The sequence below is a fragment of the Scyliorhinus torazame genome, chromosome 13 (assembly GCF_047496885.1).
Source record: "Scyliorhinus torazame isolate Kashiwa2021f chromosome 13, sScyTor2.1, whole genome shotgun sequence".
Lineage (NCBI taxonomy): Eukaryota > Metazoa > Chordata > Chondrichthyes > Carcharhiniformes > Scyliorhinidae > Scyliorhinus > Scyliorhinus torazame.
This window is the reverse complement of record NC_092719.1, coordinates 181,279,764-181,301,074: the sequence shown is the minus strand read 5'-3', so window position 1 is coordinate 181,301,074 and position 21,311 is coordinate 181,279,764. Positions and strand designations below refer to the sequence as shown.

Here is a 21,311-nt window from a genome sequence, read left to right as displayed (position 1 = left end):
AGTGTCTGTTAGATTTAAAATATTCCATACAGAAGCGGTAATTCCAATCTGTATCGTGTTGTGGGATTTAGAACAACTCTAATATGTTTTACTGTCATGTTTGTCATGGAAAAACAACACAATTAGATGTATTTTCAGAGCTGAACTTCAGACTGGGGTGCGAGTGGAGTTGCCCTTTATGTAATGAGGTGGATGTGAAGTTTGCTTGTCGTTGGCAGCTTTCGATCATTCATTTCAGTCAGAGAACAGTGGGTGGATTAGTCAACTTTGCAAAGATGGAAAACACGTTCAATTACCCAATAAACTTGATGTATTTAATACATTGGAACGACATAATATTCCCCTGACAATTTTAATCCAGCATTTTTTCCTTATTGTGTAATGTAAAATGGAACAGGAAGTATCAAATTCGGGAACTGAACTGCTTTTACCCACACCTCTCAATTTTGCGTTTTCCATTCAATAACTATAACAAGTAGCCAACTGTAAAACGGTATCTTTCTGATTACATCGAAACCTCATTAGAGGAAGTTTTAGAATTAGAAGTTACCTGGGAGGCAACACGCCGCTCCGGACTCCCCACTCTCCAGCGGACAGTTTTTCCCGTTATTGCAATGTGTGTAAGACAAGCTCATACTGGCAGGGGGAATTAGCTGTGGTCGATTTCTATTTCAGAAAATAGAAACGAGACTGAGATATTTGCAACGCCATGGTTAATGAGTCTTTATTTAGAAGCTGACTTATCCGCCGGGGGGGGGGGGGGGGGGGGCGGTTGACCATTGCTGTGATTATTGGAAAAATCGGCCCAACAATTTCTACTTGTTCAAAACGAATAGGTGTATTTTCCCCCACAGTCGAAAGCAAGGTCAAAGACTGTTCCATCTTTGCATGGTGTAAGTATAAAACTAAACTGTTGACATATTTGCCAAACTGTCATTGAGGAAATGGACAAAAGGGACAAAGGTTTCGAAAAAACTATTTTTTGAATGAGTAGATTGAGAGCACACACTTTGTTTTAACATTTAACTGCTGCAATTGGCAGGAAATAATTCTGAACCTGGCATTTCACAGTGACTTCATTGTAGTGTTAATGTAAGCCTACTTGTGACAATAATAAAGATTATTAAAAAGATTATTATAATGCGGAGACGTGCTATGCTGTATTTTATGGCGAAGGAGATATATCTGTATATATATCTCTGTGTGTGTATTAATATATATGTGTGTGCTTGTATATATAAATTTATCTACTTGAGATCTGACATCTATTTATGGTTTACCGGGATTGTGACTGTTAGAAAACATATGCCTAACTGGACGGTACCTGCTTGCGTCCTTTAACTTTAGACTTCAGGTTACTACTAACACTCTCAGCTGCCACAAAGTACCGTTAAATTAGGAGGACATCGGTGTATCTGTCCCGAAATGTACGTTTCCAACTCCCAGGCTTCTCCAGAATGATAATATTTTCATTAATGTACTGGATGCGTTCGCGTAAACTATTCTGCTCTTCCTCAAAACTAGTCTCGAACCGGGGAGACCCGCCCAGGAGTGGTGCGGCTATGAATTCCAGACTATTTATGTTGTTACTTATTTGGAGAACTAGAGACACGAGTCCCTTCGCGCCAGAGTTCACGTGCCCATTTCTCAGGGAAATCCTGCGGAGGTTGATGTACATGATACAAGCGGAAGACAAGTGGCATTGTGCTCAATGCCAATCCTCCATTTTCACCATCGGGAAGTGGCCTCTTTCGGGAGATTAGAAGATGAATTGCCGCTGTAAACAGGCTGATTAAAAGAAAAACACATCTTAACTCATTATATCTTGTGCCTTGGTTCACTAGTCTCCTTCGTTGCAACTGGTTAGAGAACTTAACAACGCGGAGCCGAGCAAATAAATCAGAGCCATGCGCCGTCCTTCCTCCCAGTGCTCTAGAGTCCAGAGCACAAGCCTGCAGCCATGTGCATTAATATCACATTCTCTTTCTGTAAAGTGCGCTGGATGGCCAATAACCTGCAGTGTCTGAAAAATGGCGAACTGGATACTCCCATAGTCAGCGAAGTCAATAGCCAGTGCTTTAATAATCGCAATTGCTATTAAACAGAACTGATTATTAGTCATTTCTGGAGCGTTTCAGTTCAGTGTGTTTAATTCAAAGTGGGACACGCTGCTTCTGGGAGCAGGAGCAGGGGATTGACTGGTTTGCACTCCAACCCCTGTGATTGCAGCCGGGATATTTTTCAGTTAATGAGGAGTAAGGAGGGCTGCTATAGGCTGGGGGAAGTTCTGGGTGGTTCCTTCCAGGGCGGAGAGAGAAAGAGAGGGGGAGAGAAAGAGAGAGAGAGAAAGAGACGAAATCACGTGGGCTAATGATGTTGCAAGTCTCCCAACTCTCGCTCTCTCCCGACCAGATCGTACGGTTTAGATATCCGGAAAAAGCTCCAAATCACTACAAGTGAATAAGCAAACAGCACGGCCGATCGAGCTAGCGACCGAGAGACGGGACCGCCCGCTTTCAAATTACCACTTTCCATCCTGAAAGAGAATGTGTCAAAATGAAGCCGTTTGTTGCCTCGAATTGAAAACTCGCTGTGGTGGAGAGCACTGACCAGCTGCGAACCTGCGGAGTTTAGTGAGCAGCCGGAGCAGTGTTGGAGGGCAACATCAACCTGCATTATTGGTGTCTTTCACCCACCCACCCACGCTTCCCCCCCCCCCCCCCCCCCAACCCCCCACTCTCACCCTCAGCTGGATTGTGGCGTTAAAGAAAAATGATGCAGAACCCCCTGGAGCTGGAAGCTCATTACCTGCCTCACGAGCCGATCCATGATTACAGGTCTCACCGATACAGGAGCTTTATGATCGAGGAGATACTGACTGAACCCCGGGGCCCAGGCAAAGCCACGAATGGGGGAGAGCTCCTCAAATTTGGGGTCCATGCCCTGCTCAACAGTCGGCCCTACCACAGCCATCTAGGTAGGTGGAAATCTTTCCTGACTCTTTGCTTCCTCAATGTAGGCTACATTATTAAAAGGTGGTTTACAAACTACTCTAATCTGCTCCCTCAGAATGCTTCTCTTTGTAACACATTAACAGTATTTTCTACTTGGCTAATTTCTCGGATGAGGCACCACTCTCTAGCGACCACTCTGGCAATTTATACTGGCTTTAAGTCGTGGGTGGCACGTTAAATGAAACAAATAACACAGCATGGAATTACCCGGGAGACAATCATCTCACAAATTGGGAGAGGGAGAATGTAATAAATCGAAACAATGCAATGAAGTGTTTGTCCACTGTAAATATTTTCACCAGGCCTCGGCAAAGCAATCCAGTAATGCAGGCAGTGAAGAAAAGCTGCCTGGGGGTTGCAAGCGGGCGGCCAGTTTACGATTGTACAATAACTGCTGCATATTTAGCACGATATCTGTCATCTACCAAAAATATATCCGGTGTTTAATTTCCTCGTAATATTATCCGGCACCCCAACCATGTATTCTCAGAGTAAACAGCGTGCGCCCAGGTCGGAAATATATGGTTGAAAAGTATTCTAACCCCGAATACCCAGGATAATCGCAACATTTATTTTGAAATAGGGGAATCTCATCTCTCCCAACTCTCACACACACTGAAAAACACAAATGTCCAGCCTTGTACCAAACTTAAACACTCTCCAAAATCAACCCTTGCTCAAAATAATCAACTTTTCTTTCGCAAAACAAGGTCGCAATCGAATATTACAATTCTTTCAATCTGGAGCCGGAGTAATGTCATTGCTCATTGCGGAAAATAAATTGGTGAAAGGCGTGGGAAATTGAATAATTTCCTGTTTCCTTAACTGACGGATAAAAACAAATGTGTAGTCCTGTTGCAATGGATAGTATTTATGACTTGTTGCTGACTGAAATTATACTCAGTGTTCTGAAGGAAGATACATAATTAACCGTTTCCTATAAACAAGTGTGCAATATAAATTTGAACAATGTTTGCTTCGTAAATTACCAACAATTAAATAAGCTGCATTGAAGAATTGCGAGATATTATGGTCCCTTAAAACAAAAGTTTGAATATAGTTTAGATATTGATTTTTTTTAAAAATCTGATTTTTTTTCACATAATTAGATCAGCGTGACAGAACCCTTCTAGGGGGATTGATGGCTTCACGACCCTCTATAAATATAAATAGTCTAGAGTTAGGAGGAACAAAATTCTACTCTGAAAATTGATTTTAAATTGTTCCAGTATTTCACTGATATTTATCATTTTATAAGTTGATTGCGCAGTTCTACGATATGTGGGCGAAGGCAGCTTTAATTGGAGTGGCCTTAAGTACAAGTTCTGAGCTCACTCCAAAATCGGCAGTAACATTTGTGTCCATGTCCTTGCAGCTGGCCTGAAATCAGATCACACTGGAGTTTTTAAGTTCCCGCTGGGCCCGATTTCATGCAGTCTTGCCGCTCCGTTGGGCTCAGCGTTGGTATCCGGAGGATCGAGCCTGACCACTGGGCCCGGAGGTCCGCATCTTCCCCTGGATCTGCACCTCCGCTCAAAACTCGAACAAGGTCCCGAACTAGGGAACAAGGCGAAAAAAGGCAGGAGGAGCCGAACAGTCTTTACTGAACTCCAACTCATGGGACTCGAGAAACGATTTGAAAAGCAGAAATATCTCTCAACGCCAGACAGGTAACTTTGAATATTGCCACTTTATTTTTAAAAAATACATTACATACATTTTCAAAAGCACAACATGACACTTTGCAAAGACAGATACAACGCAACAAGAAGACGCTCGTTTGCATTCTGCAGCTCGGTAACATCCCATTTGATATTATTTTAAACATTTCATTGCGAACAATGCTTTCTGACTGTTTAAAAATGAAGCAAACATTTTTTTTTTAAAGTTACAAATCCAATGCGTAGAGTGGACAGGGCAAGCCCTTAAACCATCTCCATTGCTTGCTCCAAAAAACAATTCAAATTCAAATTGAATCCAAGTCATGGTTTCCATACACAAGATCCAAGCTGACAAGAAAAAGCATTGCACCTCGTCTGATCTGACGTTTGATCTAAGCAGTTTCTCGCGTTAAAACTTAAAATCACCCGTAAAATCAATTTTATAGTTTTGATCATATCCTCTGACCGTACTAATGAACAGTAGGGGGTAATTGGACAAAAACAAAAGAGAGTAGAAAATAAACAAAAATACACAAACGGACTCACGCTAATCAGCAATCAACTGAAACATATACACACGGACATGAGGATCCAATGTGATACATCACCATTTCATCCTGATATCACAAGTGATATTCCCAATAAATATTTTCTCCACAACCTAAACATGCAGATTAATTCGAATAGCAAAGGGAGCAATTTGTATTTTGGAATATTTCTTCCGGGCTTCGTATTGATGATAATCGGGGGATGTGGAGAGTTAATAACAAGCAACCCACTGTATTACTTTTAGCTCCACCAAGGGCATGTGTGCACCATTTCCAAAGTACAGTGTTCATTTTTACAAGACCATCCAGCGCGTGAAATGATTGCAACATCGACGCATTTACTTTCGGGGCCGTTGCGGTTTTAAATACATGATATCTCAATTTGTCCCAATATATTTACTTCTATTTTTAAATACAGAATAGACTTAGCAGAATCTTTGGGCCTCAGTCAACTTCAAGTCAAAACTTGGTACCAGAACCGGAGAATGAAGTGGAAGAAAATAGTAAGTATTCAATGTAAGGGGTTGAAACATGAAGAATGTTTCTGAAAAAATATATATAGTAGCGGTTGGTCGCTAAGCTGTTATTTTTTTTTCAAAGGTATTGCAAGGCGGAGGCTTGGAGTCTCCGACGAAGCCGAAAGGTCGCCCGAAGAAGAATTCCATTCCTACAAGTGAACAACTTTCTGAGCAAGAGAAGGCGAAGCAAGCCGAAAAACAAATCAAGAATTCCCCATCGCCTTCTGAAGTGAATCAGGAAGAATAACGTGGCGAGCTGGTGGAAACAAAACCATGTCCATCCTCATCTGGTGTCGACACCAATTTTACACACTGACCTTGAAACTCCAGAGAGCCACCTGTCTAACCGTGCTTGACGGGTCAAACATGCGGAATTTAGTCCAGGACTGTAAATGCCAGCTCCACCTTTGAGTTATTCTGCCCCCCACCCCCTCTCTTTCCAAACACCCAGCTGAAGGAACTTATCGCTGGCAGATTCACCCATTATTGTATTCTAATGAGCAATTAGTTACACTTGGGAGTTTGGATCGATTTGCAGTTGATATGGAAGTTTGTTGCCGATAGCATGTCCGGTTTTATGCAATTGTTTTCATTCCCTGAGTAAGATTGTCCAGACAGGAACGCAGAACTGTTTTAGTGCGTCAAAATGATCGCATTTCTCCTCCAATTGCACGTAATTCCAGCATTTTAACGTTTTTCTCACACACGTTCTGGCTGCTTAACATTAAAGCTCAGGCTTACACATTGTGCCAACAGTCTTTCCAACACCTTCTCCTACAAATTGTCAGTATTGTCGAGGGCGATGCAATTATCGTGAAATCTATTTTACGTTTCAGCCTAGGATCCTGTGGTGCCTCTTTGTCAAGTTAGTTTTATAAATATTTTGACCAAAGCAGTTTGATAGTAAGTACAATATGTTATGGTTCAGTGCGAAAGAGCCACAGCTGCAGTAGCAGATCTGAAGTGTTTGTACCAAGTACCGAATTTATATATGATTTCATACACTTGTGAAAGGTGGGAGAAACTGTAAATAATTCTTGCAACCATGACTATGGCATAATGCCAAAGTGTGTCTTGTGCCTTTCGACAAGGGAAAAATACTGAAATTTTGATATCTAATTAAATGTGCTTGTATTGTTAAATTTATATTTCCGTTTATACTACCCTTTACACGGATACAAACAATAAAAGATTAGTCAGTCCTCGTATTTATATATATTCTTTTATTATTTTAACACTTTAAAGCGAGTCAGCGCGTGGTTAGGCTCGGAAATATATGACACTATTATAATCAGCCGAGGGTTGGTATTTTTGAGTACCAGTTTAATCCTCAGGGCACATATTGCAAAATAATTTCTATTCCTCCCAGGATTCCTCCCTAAATCTTACAACGTACAGTGTCATTGTTTAGGTGGCTAAACCTTTCAGCTACCATACATAAACAAATAAAACCGTGAGTGGATGTTAAGCGATTGCAAACTGTTTAGATTCCACATATTCGGCAAGACGAGGTCCCCCGTTAACCTTAAGTTAAATGCATATGCAACTACTCGTGTTATATAGACAGTCAGCCTTTTTTGCAGTTTCGTGCGCTCATTTTGCAAATCGTTGCTTTCCCCGCAACTATTCACTCGCAGTTTGTTCCCGTTTCCGACTCCGATCATCATTCTATGATCCTGTTCCCATCGAATCCTCACGATTTTGTATTTTTTAACACACGTTGGTTTTTTTCTGGTCGCTGTCACACAGTAAAAGATTGTTATTTGTTTTACTCCTTGACGAAAATGTCACACGATTGAAATCACATAGTTAGACATGGCTCTGTGTTCTGACTGATTAGACGTAAAGCTGCTGGCGAGTTGGTCGGTAACCCAAAGTTTAATCATGCTTCTTAATGTGAAGTTGAGTGAAAGGCGCAGTCAGCCCCTTGCCACGGCCTTACACTGTCACCAACTCTGGACGGAAGTACAAAGGCTCACTGAGAGGCAGTGAGTGTTAAAGGCCTTCAGCCGAAACTTTGACGATTCTACATGAAGTGGGAGAGGGATGCTGACAAAACCGAACTGCTGCTACACCCAGGCACGCAGGCCACAGCTTCACCGTTACGGGCCTCTGATTTGTTTTTTAAGTGGTCCAGTGCCATGCCTTGTGCCACGGTCAATTATTCAAAAAAGAAAGTCTGTGTCAGTCAAAGAAAAAACATTACACAAGGAATAAAGATATGATCTACTCAAACATAACGTGGATTACATATCATTCCGGAGGGAGAATGTTGGAATCTATTATTAGGGACCTGGTAGCAGGAGATCGTAAAATATGATAACCAAAGTTAATACAGATTTATGAAATGGTAATGGTGCTTGACAAATCTACTAGTGTCTTGCGGCTAGAGCCAGTGGGGTAGATGAGGGATGTAGTGCATTTGGATTTTCAAAACTAAATGATAAGATACCACAGAGGAGGTTATACAAAATTAGGGCTCATGGGAATGGGCTAACATATTAGCAAGGATTGCGAATTGGTTGACAGACAGACACCAGAGTAAGAATAAACGGCTCAATTTCAGTTTCATAGGCTGGAACTGCCGGGTACACCGTGCTTGGGTCGCAGCTATCTACAAGGTACCTCAATGACTTACATGAGAAAACTGAGAGCAAACCATCCAGGTTTGTTATGGATACAAAGTGAAGTAGGAAATTAAGCTGTGAGGAGGACACAAAGAAACTTCACAAGGATATACACACGTTAGGTATGTGAGTGGGTGAGGTCATGGCAGATGAAATTTAATATGGCAAAATGGGAAGGTATCCACTTTGGCGGGAAAATAGACAAGTAGAATTGTTTTAAATTGTGAGAGATGGCGAAATGCTGGTATTCAGAGGACCTGAGCTACTTGCACACACATCACAGACAATTACCATGTAGGTGCAGCAGGCTGGGAAAGGAAATGGCATCCTGTCCTTTATTACAAAGGAAAATGTCTTCCTTGCAATTCAATAGGGTGGTTGTGAGACTACACCTGAAGTGCTGTGCACAGTTTGCGTCTGGTTATCTAAGGAATGGTATACTTTATTTTGATGTAGTGCACCAAAGGCTCAGTAGACTGATTGCTGGATTGAGGGTATGGTCCTAGGAGGTTAGATTGAGCAAACCAGGAAGTTTTCTGCTAGAGCTCAGGAAAATCAAATGTGATCTCATTGAAACATATAAAATTCGGAAAGGACTTAACAGAGTAAATATTGAGAGGATATTTCCCCTAGCTAGGGAGTCTAGACCTATGGGTCATATAATCACAGAGCAAGGGGGCGGTCTAAGCAAGGGGCTGCACGGTGGCACAGTGGCCAGCACTGCTGTCTCACAGCGCCAGTGACCCATGTTCAATTCCAGCCTTGGATGACTGTGGAGTTTGTAGGTTCTCCCAGTGTAATTGGTGTGGGTTTCCTCCGGGTGCTACCGTTTACTCCCATAGTCCAAAGATGCACAGCCAGGTGGTTTGGCTATGCTAATTATTCCTTAGTGCCCATGTGTGGGGGGAGTGGGCCTAGGTAGGGTGCTCTTGGTAGGGTCCATACATAGTCGAGGGGACAAATATACTGTAAGGATTCTATGGGTCAGCCATTCAGAATGAGATGAGAACATTATCCTTGTAAATCTTTGGCATTGTCTACCATTGTCTAATATAGGGCTGTGGATGCCGAGCTCTTGAATACAATTAAGACATTTTGATGTCTTAATTTTGGTAGATATTTTGGATAAAAAGGGAGTGAAGGAATATGGGAATAGTGTAGGAAGGCAGAGTTGAGGTAGAATTGAATGGGGGAGCAGGTTCAAAGGGCCAAATGATCTGCCCCTGCTTGCCTAGAACCAATATTTTTCTTCTATTTTTGTTAATCTTCTTATTGAAGGTTTAGGCTGCCAATTCAGTTTTGGATAATTAAAAGAAATGGCTACTTTATGAATCTATTTATGCACTGTATATTTGTGGATTTCTGCCAATACATACATCAAAAGGAAAGCACCATTAATTTAAACCATAAAACAACTTTCTCAGTGTGGGACATCTATCAGGTTTCCTTAACACTCAAGATGCGTTTTTAACCAAAAGTGTTTCGACTTTTTCCTCCCGTCTATCGCGTGGAAAATAAACATAATTAGAAAATCCTTAAATTGTTACTCCTGAAATATAACTCCCCTTTTATCTTAAATGACAAAAGAACAACTGGTCCATAATCTGTTGTCACGGATATTCAATCCTAAAACTAACATTCATTAACCATAAGCAACAATTATTATTGAAGGCAGAATGCATTCTACATCCTGGATCTTGAATGCCCGTTTTCAACCCGGACGGAGGTAACGGATGAATTCTAAACTGAAGTGGCCCACATCACAGGATATAGGGTAGATTCGTAAATTCATTACAAAGACAATTTCTACCAATGGGACCTAAATAATCTTTGCAACACCCTGTGCTGAAAACTCAAAGCGTTTTAAATAGAACAATCTAAATAATACAAGAGATCCATTCGCACTCCAGCACCCCAGAATCAGAAAGGTTTAACTCTACGTTTGACTGATTCGGACTATTTCGATTAATCTAGTCTTCGTGCGAACCACGGATGTTAACTATCTGCAAACTCAAACCTGGGAGCTGAAAACAATATCAACTCGGAAAAGTACGCCCGTGATTCGAAAATGTTTTAAATTAACAAATAATCACACTGTTTTAGTGTTAGCACAATTATCAGTTGTCAGTATAGTTATCTTTAGTAATTTAAATGACATTTGATGAACTAGAAATGGGGGTTGATTTATTTTACTATGTTTAATATGCACACATTATATGTTTAATATGCACACATTATATATGGGTAGTTTATATAGACACACAATTAGACATCACTGGGATGGCGACAATGAATTCACATCCTGTATTCTTGAATGAATAACAGGCTAGGGAGGCCACTATTCATCAAAGTAAAAACAAATATTTTCCACTGAAAATATTATATTCATATTTGCTTTGAAAGTCTACACGGAGTTTGGATTTCGGCAAGGAGTGTGTTTGTATGTGTTGGTGAGGGGGTGGGGGAGTGAGTTACTGAGGGGATGTTAACGGGCCAACACATTTATTTAAGCTAGGTTCATTGCAACATTTATAATAATAAAATTTTATTATTGTCACAAGTAGACTTATACTGCAATGAAGAGTCAATTAGAACAATATCTTAAATAGTCACAATATTTGAAAATAGCCATTGTCTTCCAGTTCGGTTAAAACAATTAATGCATTACCAATTTACACCCCATGAGTGCAAGGAACTCCCGCTCCATAGAGTCAAGCTGTTTCCATTGCATTTAATACTTACACTGAACAGCACGTGATAAATAAAATGAAGACATGCGGGGATGGGGACGTGGCTACCGGGAGGGGAGAGAAATCTAGCTGGGAACTGCCCTTCAAATTATGCTTGAAGCATTTCCTCCGCATTTAAAAGGAAGCTGAAAACGAGGAACGCGCTAACTTTCCCCCAGAGTTCTATCAAATCAAGCTTTCTTTTCGCAGGCCAGGAAAGCCGGGAGTCAAAAGGTGAAAAGGTGCGGCAGACAGGTGGGGAAAACCAGGACTCAAGTCTGTGTGATTGACATTTGCAGAATAACAATGTCAGCACTGTGCTCCTGTGAAGGCTACAACCTGATGGTTATCAGATGAGCTACTGGCCGATTCGACTCAAATCAAACACAGCTGGCCAATATTATGCCAGCATCCTAACACTCTGCAATAAAGCCGAGTCCAAAATAAGCATTTTCCTCAGTCTCTTTAACCATATACTTTTTGAGAACCTATACACCTTAGTGTACTGAACCGCAGTTTCCTAACCTTTTTTTAACTTGATGTTCAGCATAGTAACTAAAAGGAAACAGGCCTATATATATCAAAGATACTTGACCATAATAATTTCAGTCCCCGCGGCTGAATTATGAGAAATCCCAATCTAAATCGTTTTTCAACATATTTCAGGGTTACAAAACAGCCCAGACAGTTGTTTAAAATAGCTAACATTATATAAACTAAATATTGGCAGCGGTGTTTTCTCGCTATGGCTGAAATGTCCTGTTATTTATACTAACTTAAACTTGCTGAGAAATATTAGGTATGTAAAGAAAGCTTTTGTAGATATGAATTTGTCTGCAGAATCCGGCCCACACGGGCCCATTTTGGTGGCCTGCCGATTCAATGATCCATTTGCCCAGGTTAAACACAAAAACGAAACGTGGTGTAATCTGACGAGCCCAGAGCTAGAATCAACACAAATCGTGCAGACAAATCACGCAGACCTGGACACAACTGCATTGTAACACTAATGAGAGGGCGAAGAACAAGTCACACACCCAGCAATACACCGGCCGGTATGCAGCCAACACATGTTAGAATTAATGCACTGGGATGATTAGGTTAAATGGGCAATTAACCTTTCATTTCATTGGAGAATTTCTCCTAATTTGGCCTAATGGCTAAAATTATTACGACTATTTGGTAGAATGATTGTAATGACATAAGCCTTCTTTAAAAAAAACATTCAGAACACATCGTTAAGAAAATAACTAAGACTTCCCAGGGAAGGAATGCCGAGTCAATTGTTTATTACTGAAATTATCCTTCCAGCTCATGTTTCTAGTCTTGCACTACGTCATATCACTTTCTTAGGGACAGAAGGTATATGGCAAACACACTTCTATTGATAATTGAACCATTTCCTTGTACCTCAAGCACGTTACGGCGCTCTGTCTTGATAATAAGGCCGGAACTGCCCCGTCATTCAACCTCATTTGAAATGAAATTAAAATCGCTTATTGTCACAAGCAGGCTTCAATGAAGTTACTGTGAAAAGCCCCTAGTCGCCACATTCCAGCGCCTGTTGCTGGTTTGGTTAAGTGGGTATTCCAACAAGCCTCAACGGCTGAATGTTGTTTCCTCTGTTTCTGGTTGGGACAGAGGAAATACACAGGAGCACTCAATTCCCGTTAGCCTTTGCAAAGTATTGACCGAAATTGCTGAATTAAAATTCGAATCGGCCCCTGTACGATTGTGACATTGGGTGCATGTGAAGCACTCGTGAACAGGATTTGAAAAAATAAGAGCTCGCACCGACCTCAAAGACTCATTTAAAAAAAATTCAAAACGAGAGTAGTTGTCTGTGTTCACAATTAGCCGTCCACAAGCTTGAATTGATTTGATAATCCTTGAGACTGTCAACACTCTGTCAATCTCTCCACCGCTCGGTGGGGTCGACTGGTCGACGATTGTCATTTTAAAATATTAAGTTCTGTCGAATTTAATTGTCTATCCTGGGAGATGACTACAGACTTCCCCCGACATTGCACCATTCAATAGCACTTCATTGACTAAAGCGTCGCCCCGAAAAATAAAAAGCGCTTCAAAGAAATGCAAGTTTATTTTCCTTCCATCAGAATATATTAAATATGTTTTCAATAAGGGCACCACAACAATACAATGTGAATTTAATTATTTTTATTAATTAAATGTTACACCATTTAAATCTGAATTCTTCGCCTCTTGGGCGATAAGTGTACATTGAATGATTATATCCTAGATAGCAATTATTTTGAGTTTGAATGCGAATGTTCTGAAGCCTGCAACCGTACCGGAAATCTGTATACATCTGGTTCAATAAAATGCATTCTACCTTGTAAAATGAGGTCTCGCGTAGACGCTGCTTTCCATGTTACATCTGACAGACATTCTGAATCACTGTTAGATGTGTTACCCGTGTGATTGTTTTTGATTGTTTTCCATTGTCATATGCCATCATCATGTGGCATGTTGTCACGCAGCTCCCCATCTCAGAGGTAAAAAACACACCACTGCAATAAAACTACAATAAACAAAGACTGGATTGTCGCCAGTTACCAGGCCAGATGTAATCGCGCCATTGACATATTTCACTGGATAAATACTCGCATGCAATTCTGCTTCTTAAAAACGATTGCTGCTACTGCATATCTTCACCGAACTGACCTCCCAGTCCCAGAGCATCGTTTGCCGAGGGGAGACAAGGCCAAAACTGATACTTTTTGATTTTCACATGTCAATGTGAAAAAATAGGGGTACAGAAGGGAGCAAGACCCAATGGCAGTGTTCATATTATCCACGGATGGAGAGTATTTCTGACGGCGAATACAAGCCTGTTTACACCGTGTCTGTGGGGTTTTGCCTAGACAACGGTTACATGCATTGAGCACTTTCTATGTTTTCCATCCCATAACAGGGCCCACACGGTAAGAGTACAAGAGCGAGCATATTCTGTACAAGGCAACCCGACAGAATTCTGATACAGTTCCTCATTCTGCCGAATAACATGTCCCTGGTTTGTTTAAATGGACTAAAATATATAATGTAAATTGCAGGTCCTCAGATGCTGCCTGGCCCGCTGAGTGTTGGCAGTATTTTCGTTTTTGGTTTTAGATTTTCAGCATCCGCAGTATTTTGCATGAACTATATACATACCCCAGCCTGAATTTTCACTCCTAAAACGGGAATGACTCACTGGGGGTGCTTTGCGTCCCCAGTGGCAAATACAACTCTGCCACTAAGCCACTATTATTGTTATTAGACTAGACCAGTTATTAGACTAGACCAAAGACAAAACAGACGCAGAACCTCACAACCTTCAACCATACATGGAAATTCTGACACTTCCCGAAATAAACTCTTTTACCTAAATTAAAACCAAATTATCAGAGGCAGTTGAAATCGAAGTCTGTTCCGAAAGTCCTCTGGGTTGAATTGCAAATGCTGACTTGATGTAGTTAGCATGTCTGTTAGATTTCCATGGAGTCAGTTCGTACGTTTCTCTTTGAATGTTATTTACAGTTTAATCACGTTCTGGATTTCCATAGCATTGACCAGACAAAATGCAGTTTTAAAAAACCCTCATGATTTGAAATGGATAGGTCACTCGGAGGTAGAACTTTATTTAAAATACCGAATTCTGCTGACGGACGAGGAGCACTCGTTACAGTCGCTCCACCCGCTTATTAAATGTCCTAGTTGTTCGTGCTCTGTACGTGCGTCTGATAAAGACTGTATTTAGAGTTTAGGATCTTTCTCTTCTGTGGTGGAATCTTCAAACTGTGGACAGAGTAAACCGCAGATGGGATTTTTGAATTCAGCAAGTGGTAGTGTACAGGATTTCAGATTTATCAATGCCCCAAACCTGTACTGCATATTGCAAATCGATTTTTTAAAATCCCAGATCTTCTGACAGGAATATTCTTCAACACCATTGTCACCAACACACCGCATCCTTCAAAGTGCATCCATTCAACTCTTACTAAACCCTGACACATACCGCATAAGCGGCAATAGCCAATTTACAGGGGGCATTGGATTTATGTTGGTCTGTCCGCTTGTTGTTTACGGAAAGTCGAATCCCCTGTGAAAACACACATTCATTTAGGCACTCGATTTAATAATTGAACACAAGCGGCCGCTTCCCGAAAGATAAAAGTGCAAACGTCCCCATCACTTTCAGAATAAAATACTTAATTGAATTATTTGAGTTCCCACAAGGACTTTACTCCAGAGCACCCACGTCATCTTGAAAAGCTGGGGAAACGGAATGCGGGGACAAGGTGCTGCATTCAAACTATTTTTTCCTATCGGAAATGCAACGTGTGCGCCCATGTACAAATTATACATTGAATCATTTTCCCAGGAACACACATTGTTATCTTAGACACTTGTTGGTATTGTACTATCAAGACTATGTGATCTGAAGTGGGTTCAGCTGCGCACTGACACCAATGAGGCAGGTGACAGCACACAACTCACAATGTGAAACCCAGGGTCCACAGATGCGGAAACCCCAGTACTCCGTTTCAGGACACCGAGGGTTGACAAGGAGCCGTTTAACTCCAGCCAGGATAACACCACATTTAAAAAGAAATGCTCATGGTACCAAAAGTTCTCAGTAGATCTCCTGGGAAGTACTCGTGGACTTACCTTTGATTGCCTTTAACCATTAAAGAGAGAATCAGAAACATTGGGATGAAATTGTGTTGAGGTTAATATTTCATATTAACATTAAAAATCAGCCCAGGTGGTTTCCTGCGTCTTGAGCGCAGCGCAGCTGAGAGTAGAAGGCAAGTCCATTTCCTGAATAATCTATAATCGGCGCTGAAGGTTCCAGCATCACCTCAAACCTCAACTGCAAACCTTCTATCAGGGCAATCTAAAGAATCGCCGGCACTGTGCAACAGGGAAATGAATGACACTGGATTTAACTAACAAGCACACTCACTTCTGACTGAAAGGGTTTGCGAAATGTTTGAATCTGTAAGGAAAACATATTTGACTAAATTTATGGAGAAACTGCACTGAACATATTTTGTTGCATCTCTTAAAAAGAGATTTCCCCAGATTAACCTTGCCTAGATAATGGACACAGCGAACTCGCATTGAGATTCTGCATTTTATTTCAGCATTGATTCTAGTCCAAGCTTGTTCTATATGTGATTCAAAACACACTTCAGCGGCAGCAGCCTTCTAATTCTAAAAGTGAAAGTGGACACCGTCAGTCATTGTTAGAGCAAGCAAGAGGCAAATGAATCTTTCGGTTAAGTAGATCGGTTAAGTAGATTTCGTGTAAAAATCTCAGGAAAACACATCATTTTAACCACTTTTGAAAAACAAATCTGCAGCTCCTTACCTATATAATTAGAAGTCAAATCAATCCTAGCAAGCATACAAGGAAAGGACAATATGAAGTGAAACATTTCCCAAATGGCAACATAACCTAATGCAAAAACAGTCAATTCTAATGTCTGCCCAAATAATCTGTGGACAGAATTGCTGCACTGATTTCCAACAGGAACATTGCTTCTAAAGCATCTCCAATTCATGATGCATAAAACTCACATCATGCTTTTTAATGACAGATTCTGATATCAAGTCAACTAACAGGAAATTATGGAGGATAAATACAAATATCTGTCCTTGTAATATCTAAAATGTTTGGCATCAAATGCGTAAATTACTATTGTACTCAATGGTACATACTTAACAGGTTATTTTGGGAGGGGGAGGTATTTGCAAATTTCCAGGTATCCATGAGATTGTTTTTTTAATCATTATTTGCATGTGTTGCCATGAAGAGTCCTTTGTAAAAATTAAACTTAAACAGATATCAACACCTTTCAAATCATTAATTTTAAATAAAAATAGTAAGTGCTGTAAAACTCAGTAGGTCTGGCACCATCTATGGCGAGAGAAACAGTGTTAACATTTCAAGTCCAATATGTTCTTTTCTGTGGAACTGAAGAGAGGTAGAAATGTGATGAATTTAATGCTATTGAAAAAGGAGAGGGGGTGGGTGTCAGTGGAGGAGGTGGAACCAAAGAGGTGAGGGATAGGTTAGAGTGTGGGCAGGATTACATACCAAATATGTCCCGGAACAAAAGGCAAAGGGAGTTGTAAAGTTAATAGTGAAGAAATAAATCATGTGTCCAGAGTAGATGTTAATAGCAGAATAAAGGTCAGTTCTGCCAGAAAGCAAAAACATGAAAAGCTAAATTGGTGTGCAAACGGTAAAGTGGGGTTACTGGATTACGGGGATAGAGTGGAGGTGTGGGCTTAAGTAGGGTCCTCTTTTCAAAGGCTGGTGCAGACTCAATAGGCCGAATTGCCTCCTTTTGCACTGTAGGGATTATATGATTCTACGAAAACAAGATGCAAATTGGCACTTGTTGGGGTACTGGGAGGAGTATTCATTTTAACATTGCTTTGTTTGCTTACATTCTTTTTGTTGATTTGTTGTCAGCTTGATTCAATTGAAGCTTCATCTCTAAAACAGAAGGTCATGGATTCAAGCCACATTCTGGAACTTGAACATATGATCCCAATGCTGCGCTGAAACATGCTGTAACAATGATATATTAAACTGAGGTATTTTCTGGTTGTTCCAGTGGTTCACATTTATAAAGCAAAACATCTGCAACACTACTTGAACAAGAGTTAATTTTGTGTTTTGCAGTCATTTCTCTCTCAGCCAATCCCATCAATAATTGATTATCTCAAACAACAATGAGGTTTATAATCATTGAAATATTTCCCCAAAAAGGACTTTTCGACATTCCCTGTGGTGCCACCATCCTTGTTGCCTAAGAAAGTTTTGTCATTTGCAGGGATGGAGGAGTGGAGTACCTAGAGGATTATGGAGGGTTTCTGGTGGAGGACCCAGTATCGGTTGGGGGGTAAAGGCCAAGTGGGAGGCAGAGTTAGACTTGGAACTGAAGGATGGGGTGTGGTGCGAGGCTGTGCGGAAGGTAAATGTTACGTTTTTGTGTGCGAGATTAGGGTTAATGCAGTTGAAGGTAGTGGATAGGGCTCATTTGACTAGGTCTCAGATGAGTATTTTTTGCGGGAATGGAGGATAAGTGTGAGCATTGTAAGAGGGGTTGGATAACCATATGCACATGTTCTGATCGTGTTCTAAGATGGTGGGGTTCTCGGTCCCTGTCTTTAGCACCATGTCGGCAATTTTGCAAATTGAACTATAGCCCTGTCCCTTCAGGGTGTCAGACGTGCCAGAGCTGTAGATGGGACTGGGGGCTGATGTTCTGGCCTTCGCCTTGCTGATTGTTCGGTGTCGAGTGCTGATGGGATGGAGGTCAGCTTCTCCACCCAGTGCCTCAGTGTGGCTGGGGAAATCTTATGGAGCTTTTATACCTCAAGAAAGTCAAGTACACTGTGAGGGGGAAATTGTGGGGTTCTACCAGGGATGGCAGCTGTTTATTCTGTATTTTAAAGAGCTGGTCACCGTTAGTTGCTTGGCAGGGGGGAGGGGGAGGAGTGAGTTGAGGGGGCGCTTTTTTGGTGGGGGTCTTATTGGTTGGGGGTGGGAGGGATGATTTGGGGTTGTTTGTTATTGTTTAATTGTTATGTATAAAATTGAAAACGTTGAATAAAATATTTAAAATAAATAATAATCATTAAAATAAAATTGTTCATTTCCATGGAATTGATTTCAGTGAAATGGAAATGTTGGTCTAGATACCAGTTCGGCAATTCATTCTGCCTGGGACTTGACAAAGACTCACCCAGGCTCGAAACATTTGCTTCCTTCTCTCTCTACAGATGTGTCAGACTTGCTGAGATTGTCCAGTATTTTTTGTTTTTGTTTCAGGATCCAGCATCTGCAATAATTTGCTTTTAAATTCATTCTGCCAGATTACTACCCATATGGAGAAGACAACCATTCTCTTCATTGTCTGCCAAATTTGCACATATGACAATAGTAAATCCAATTCAAAAGGGAAATCATTACGATTGCGGTGCTTTGGGATATTTTTGAGCTATCTGACAAAGGAGCCATAAAAATGCACAGTCTTCTTTTTTGTTAACTTTGTAAAAGAATAAACTGACACCATCTGGAACTCTACCTAAAATGAATTACTGAGATATGGTGTCACTCACACTTTAAGGAAATAATTTTTAGTTGTATTAATTAATCATTGGGAGAGCGCTGCACCCTTTTGGTCTTGATCTTAAATAGATTCCAGCCAACCTCTGAAGTTTCATGGACTTAAAAATGATTCTAAGAACTATAATGTACTCAATTTTGAGTACACTTTCATCAGAGAAGGTGAATTGTGCCTTAAGTGTACTCCTTCAGGAAAATATCTGCAACATATCTGCAACGCCTTTTGTTCCATTACAACATATTCACTGGTCATTTCCTAAATAGCCAATGAAGAGGAACAGTGCACTATGTTTTTTATGCCGCTCATACATAGATAAGAACATGTATTGAGGTGTAGAAGAGATTCAGCACATCAACGTTTACAAAGCCATATTGTCTCCCAAAGTAAAGAACACATTATAGTATTATAATTAAATGCACACATTTATATACTGCAGCAGCATCGCGTGGTTGCTTGTCTCAAAATAAAATGAAAGCAGCTTTTGATTAGAGCATTTCATTGTCATGTAAAGCTTGGGCAATATTTTAACTCGTTTAGAGCCTGTCCACTTACACAGAGTGTAACCAGGTGCTACTTTCAAATCTCTCAGATTTTTAAATTGCTTCCACAGACAATTTTAACTGGTTATTTGAAAAACAATCAAATTAATAAAGTTTTACACATCACATATGCAATTTTTCCAGGACAGTAGAAGACAGTTACCATAAATGTATAATAGTCAAGTCAGATTTGTCCCATTCTCCTCTTATTGGATAGAGGTTGGGTCATGTGATTTAGAATTTTGTAGCTTCATCACAGATTCAAACTCCAATAACATCGTGCAATAACTGTCAGTAGAATATAAATGTAGGTACCATTGACATTTCCAGTATATTTTATTTTGTTAAATGTAAGTGCTGAAGTTATTTGTTAAAGTTTTCCCCAAAGTAGGTATTTTACTTTAATTTGGTATCCCACGACAACAGGATAATTATTGTACAAACTAGGTAGGTATCAGACCAGCTCACCGCATTCCAAAATTCTAAGTAATTTACTGCACTGTCAGTTGTGGCTTTTATCAGTCTATTAAAAACATAAGAACTAGGAGCAGGAGTAGGCCATCTGGCCCCTCGAGCCTGCTCCGCCATGCAATGAGATCATGGCTGATCTTTTGTGGACTCAGCTCCACTTTCCGGCCCGAACATCATAACCCTTGTAGCCACCTAAATTGGCCAACTCCCGATTTAAAATGGCGAACGGCAAAGGCTGATGGGAAAGTCAGCCAACAAGACAGAAACCAGCAGCTGCAGGTTTGCTGTGTATTTACCTCTGCAAAGGCCAGACAACATCGGTACCAGCGGCCATCAGCATAACAAAGTAACAGCCATCTGCATACTGATGAGCAATCCCCGGGAACAATAAGTAACATTTTGGACACACAAAGCAAAGCCAGACTCATCGGCACCAGCAGGAGCCAACACAAAGCACCTCAAGACCGCCCATTGATCAGGGAACCGCTCCAGTATTGGAGAAATCGAACCAAGCGATTGGGACAAAGTCCAATCACTTGGGACCAAGTACAGGGTCCGCCCCGAAAGGCGGGAAGCCCCTGGGGACTATAAGAGTTAAGCCCCAAGTTCAAATCGCTCTCTTCAGCTCTTCACTCCTTTCTTCCTGCCCACGTCACCCAGCAACACGAACCAACATTGACCGTGACCGGTGCAGTGATCGCCGAAAGTCCGTAAGTCTTAATTCAACGCTCGTTACGAGATAAGCGCTCCTAGCTACCAATCCGTACCAACTTCGAATCCCGCAGACTCAGAACCCGAACGAAAGGCCATTTGTTCCCCTGACCTGGTGGGCCAGTCCAAAGTTAAGTATAGGCCTGTTAGTTACAGAAGTAGCTTAGACGTAGAATTTGTGCATGAGTAGCGATTACTGTGTATAATAAATGTGCTTTGATTTAAATCTTACTAATCGGTGTATTGGGTTATTGATCATTACTCGGACTTGAACCTCGTGGCGGTATCATAAAGATACCTGGCGACGCGAGAGCAAAGGTAATAAAACAGAGCAATTGAACCA

General features: G+C 40.9%; 1 protein-coding gene across 1 annotated transcript; it reads left to right on the top strand.

The window, feature by feature from the left end:
* Positions 1-2,733: 2,733 nt before the first annotated feature.
* barx1 (BARX homeobox 1) lies at positions 2,734-6,949 on the top strand. Its single transcript, XM_072472521.1, has 4 exons — positions 2,734-2,977; positions 4,390-4,684; positions 5,642-5,726; positions 5,824-6,949. Exons 1-4 carry the CDS (start codon positions 2,773-2,775, stop codon positions 5,986-5,988), a joined length of 750 nt encoding a protein of 249 aa, XP_072328622.1. The 5' UTR covers positions 2,734-2,772; the 3' UTR covers positions 5,989-6,949.
* The last annotated feature ends 14,362 nt before the right edge of the window (positions 6,950-21,311 follow it).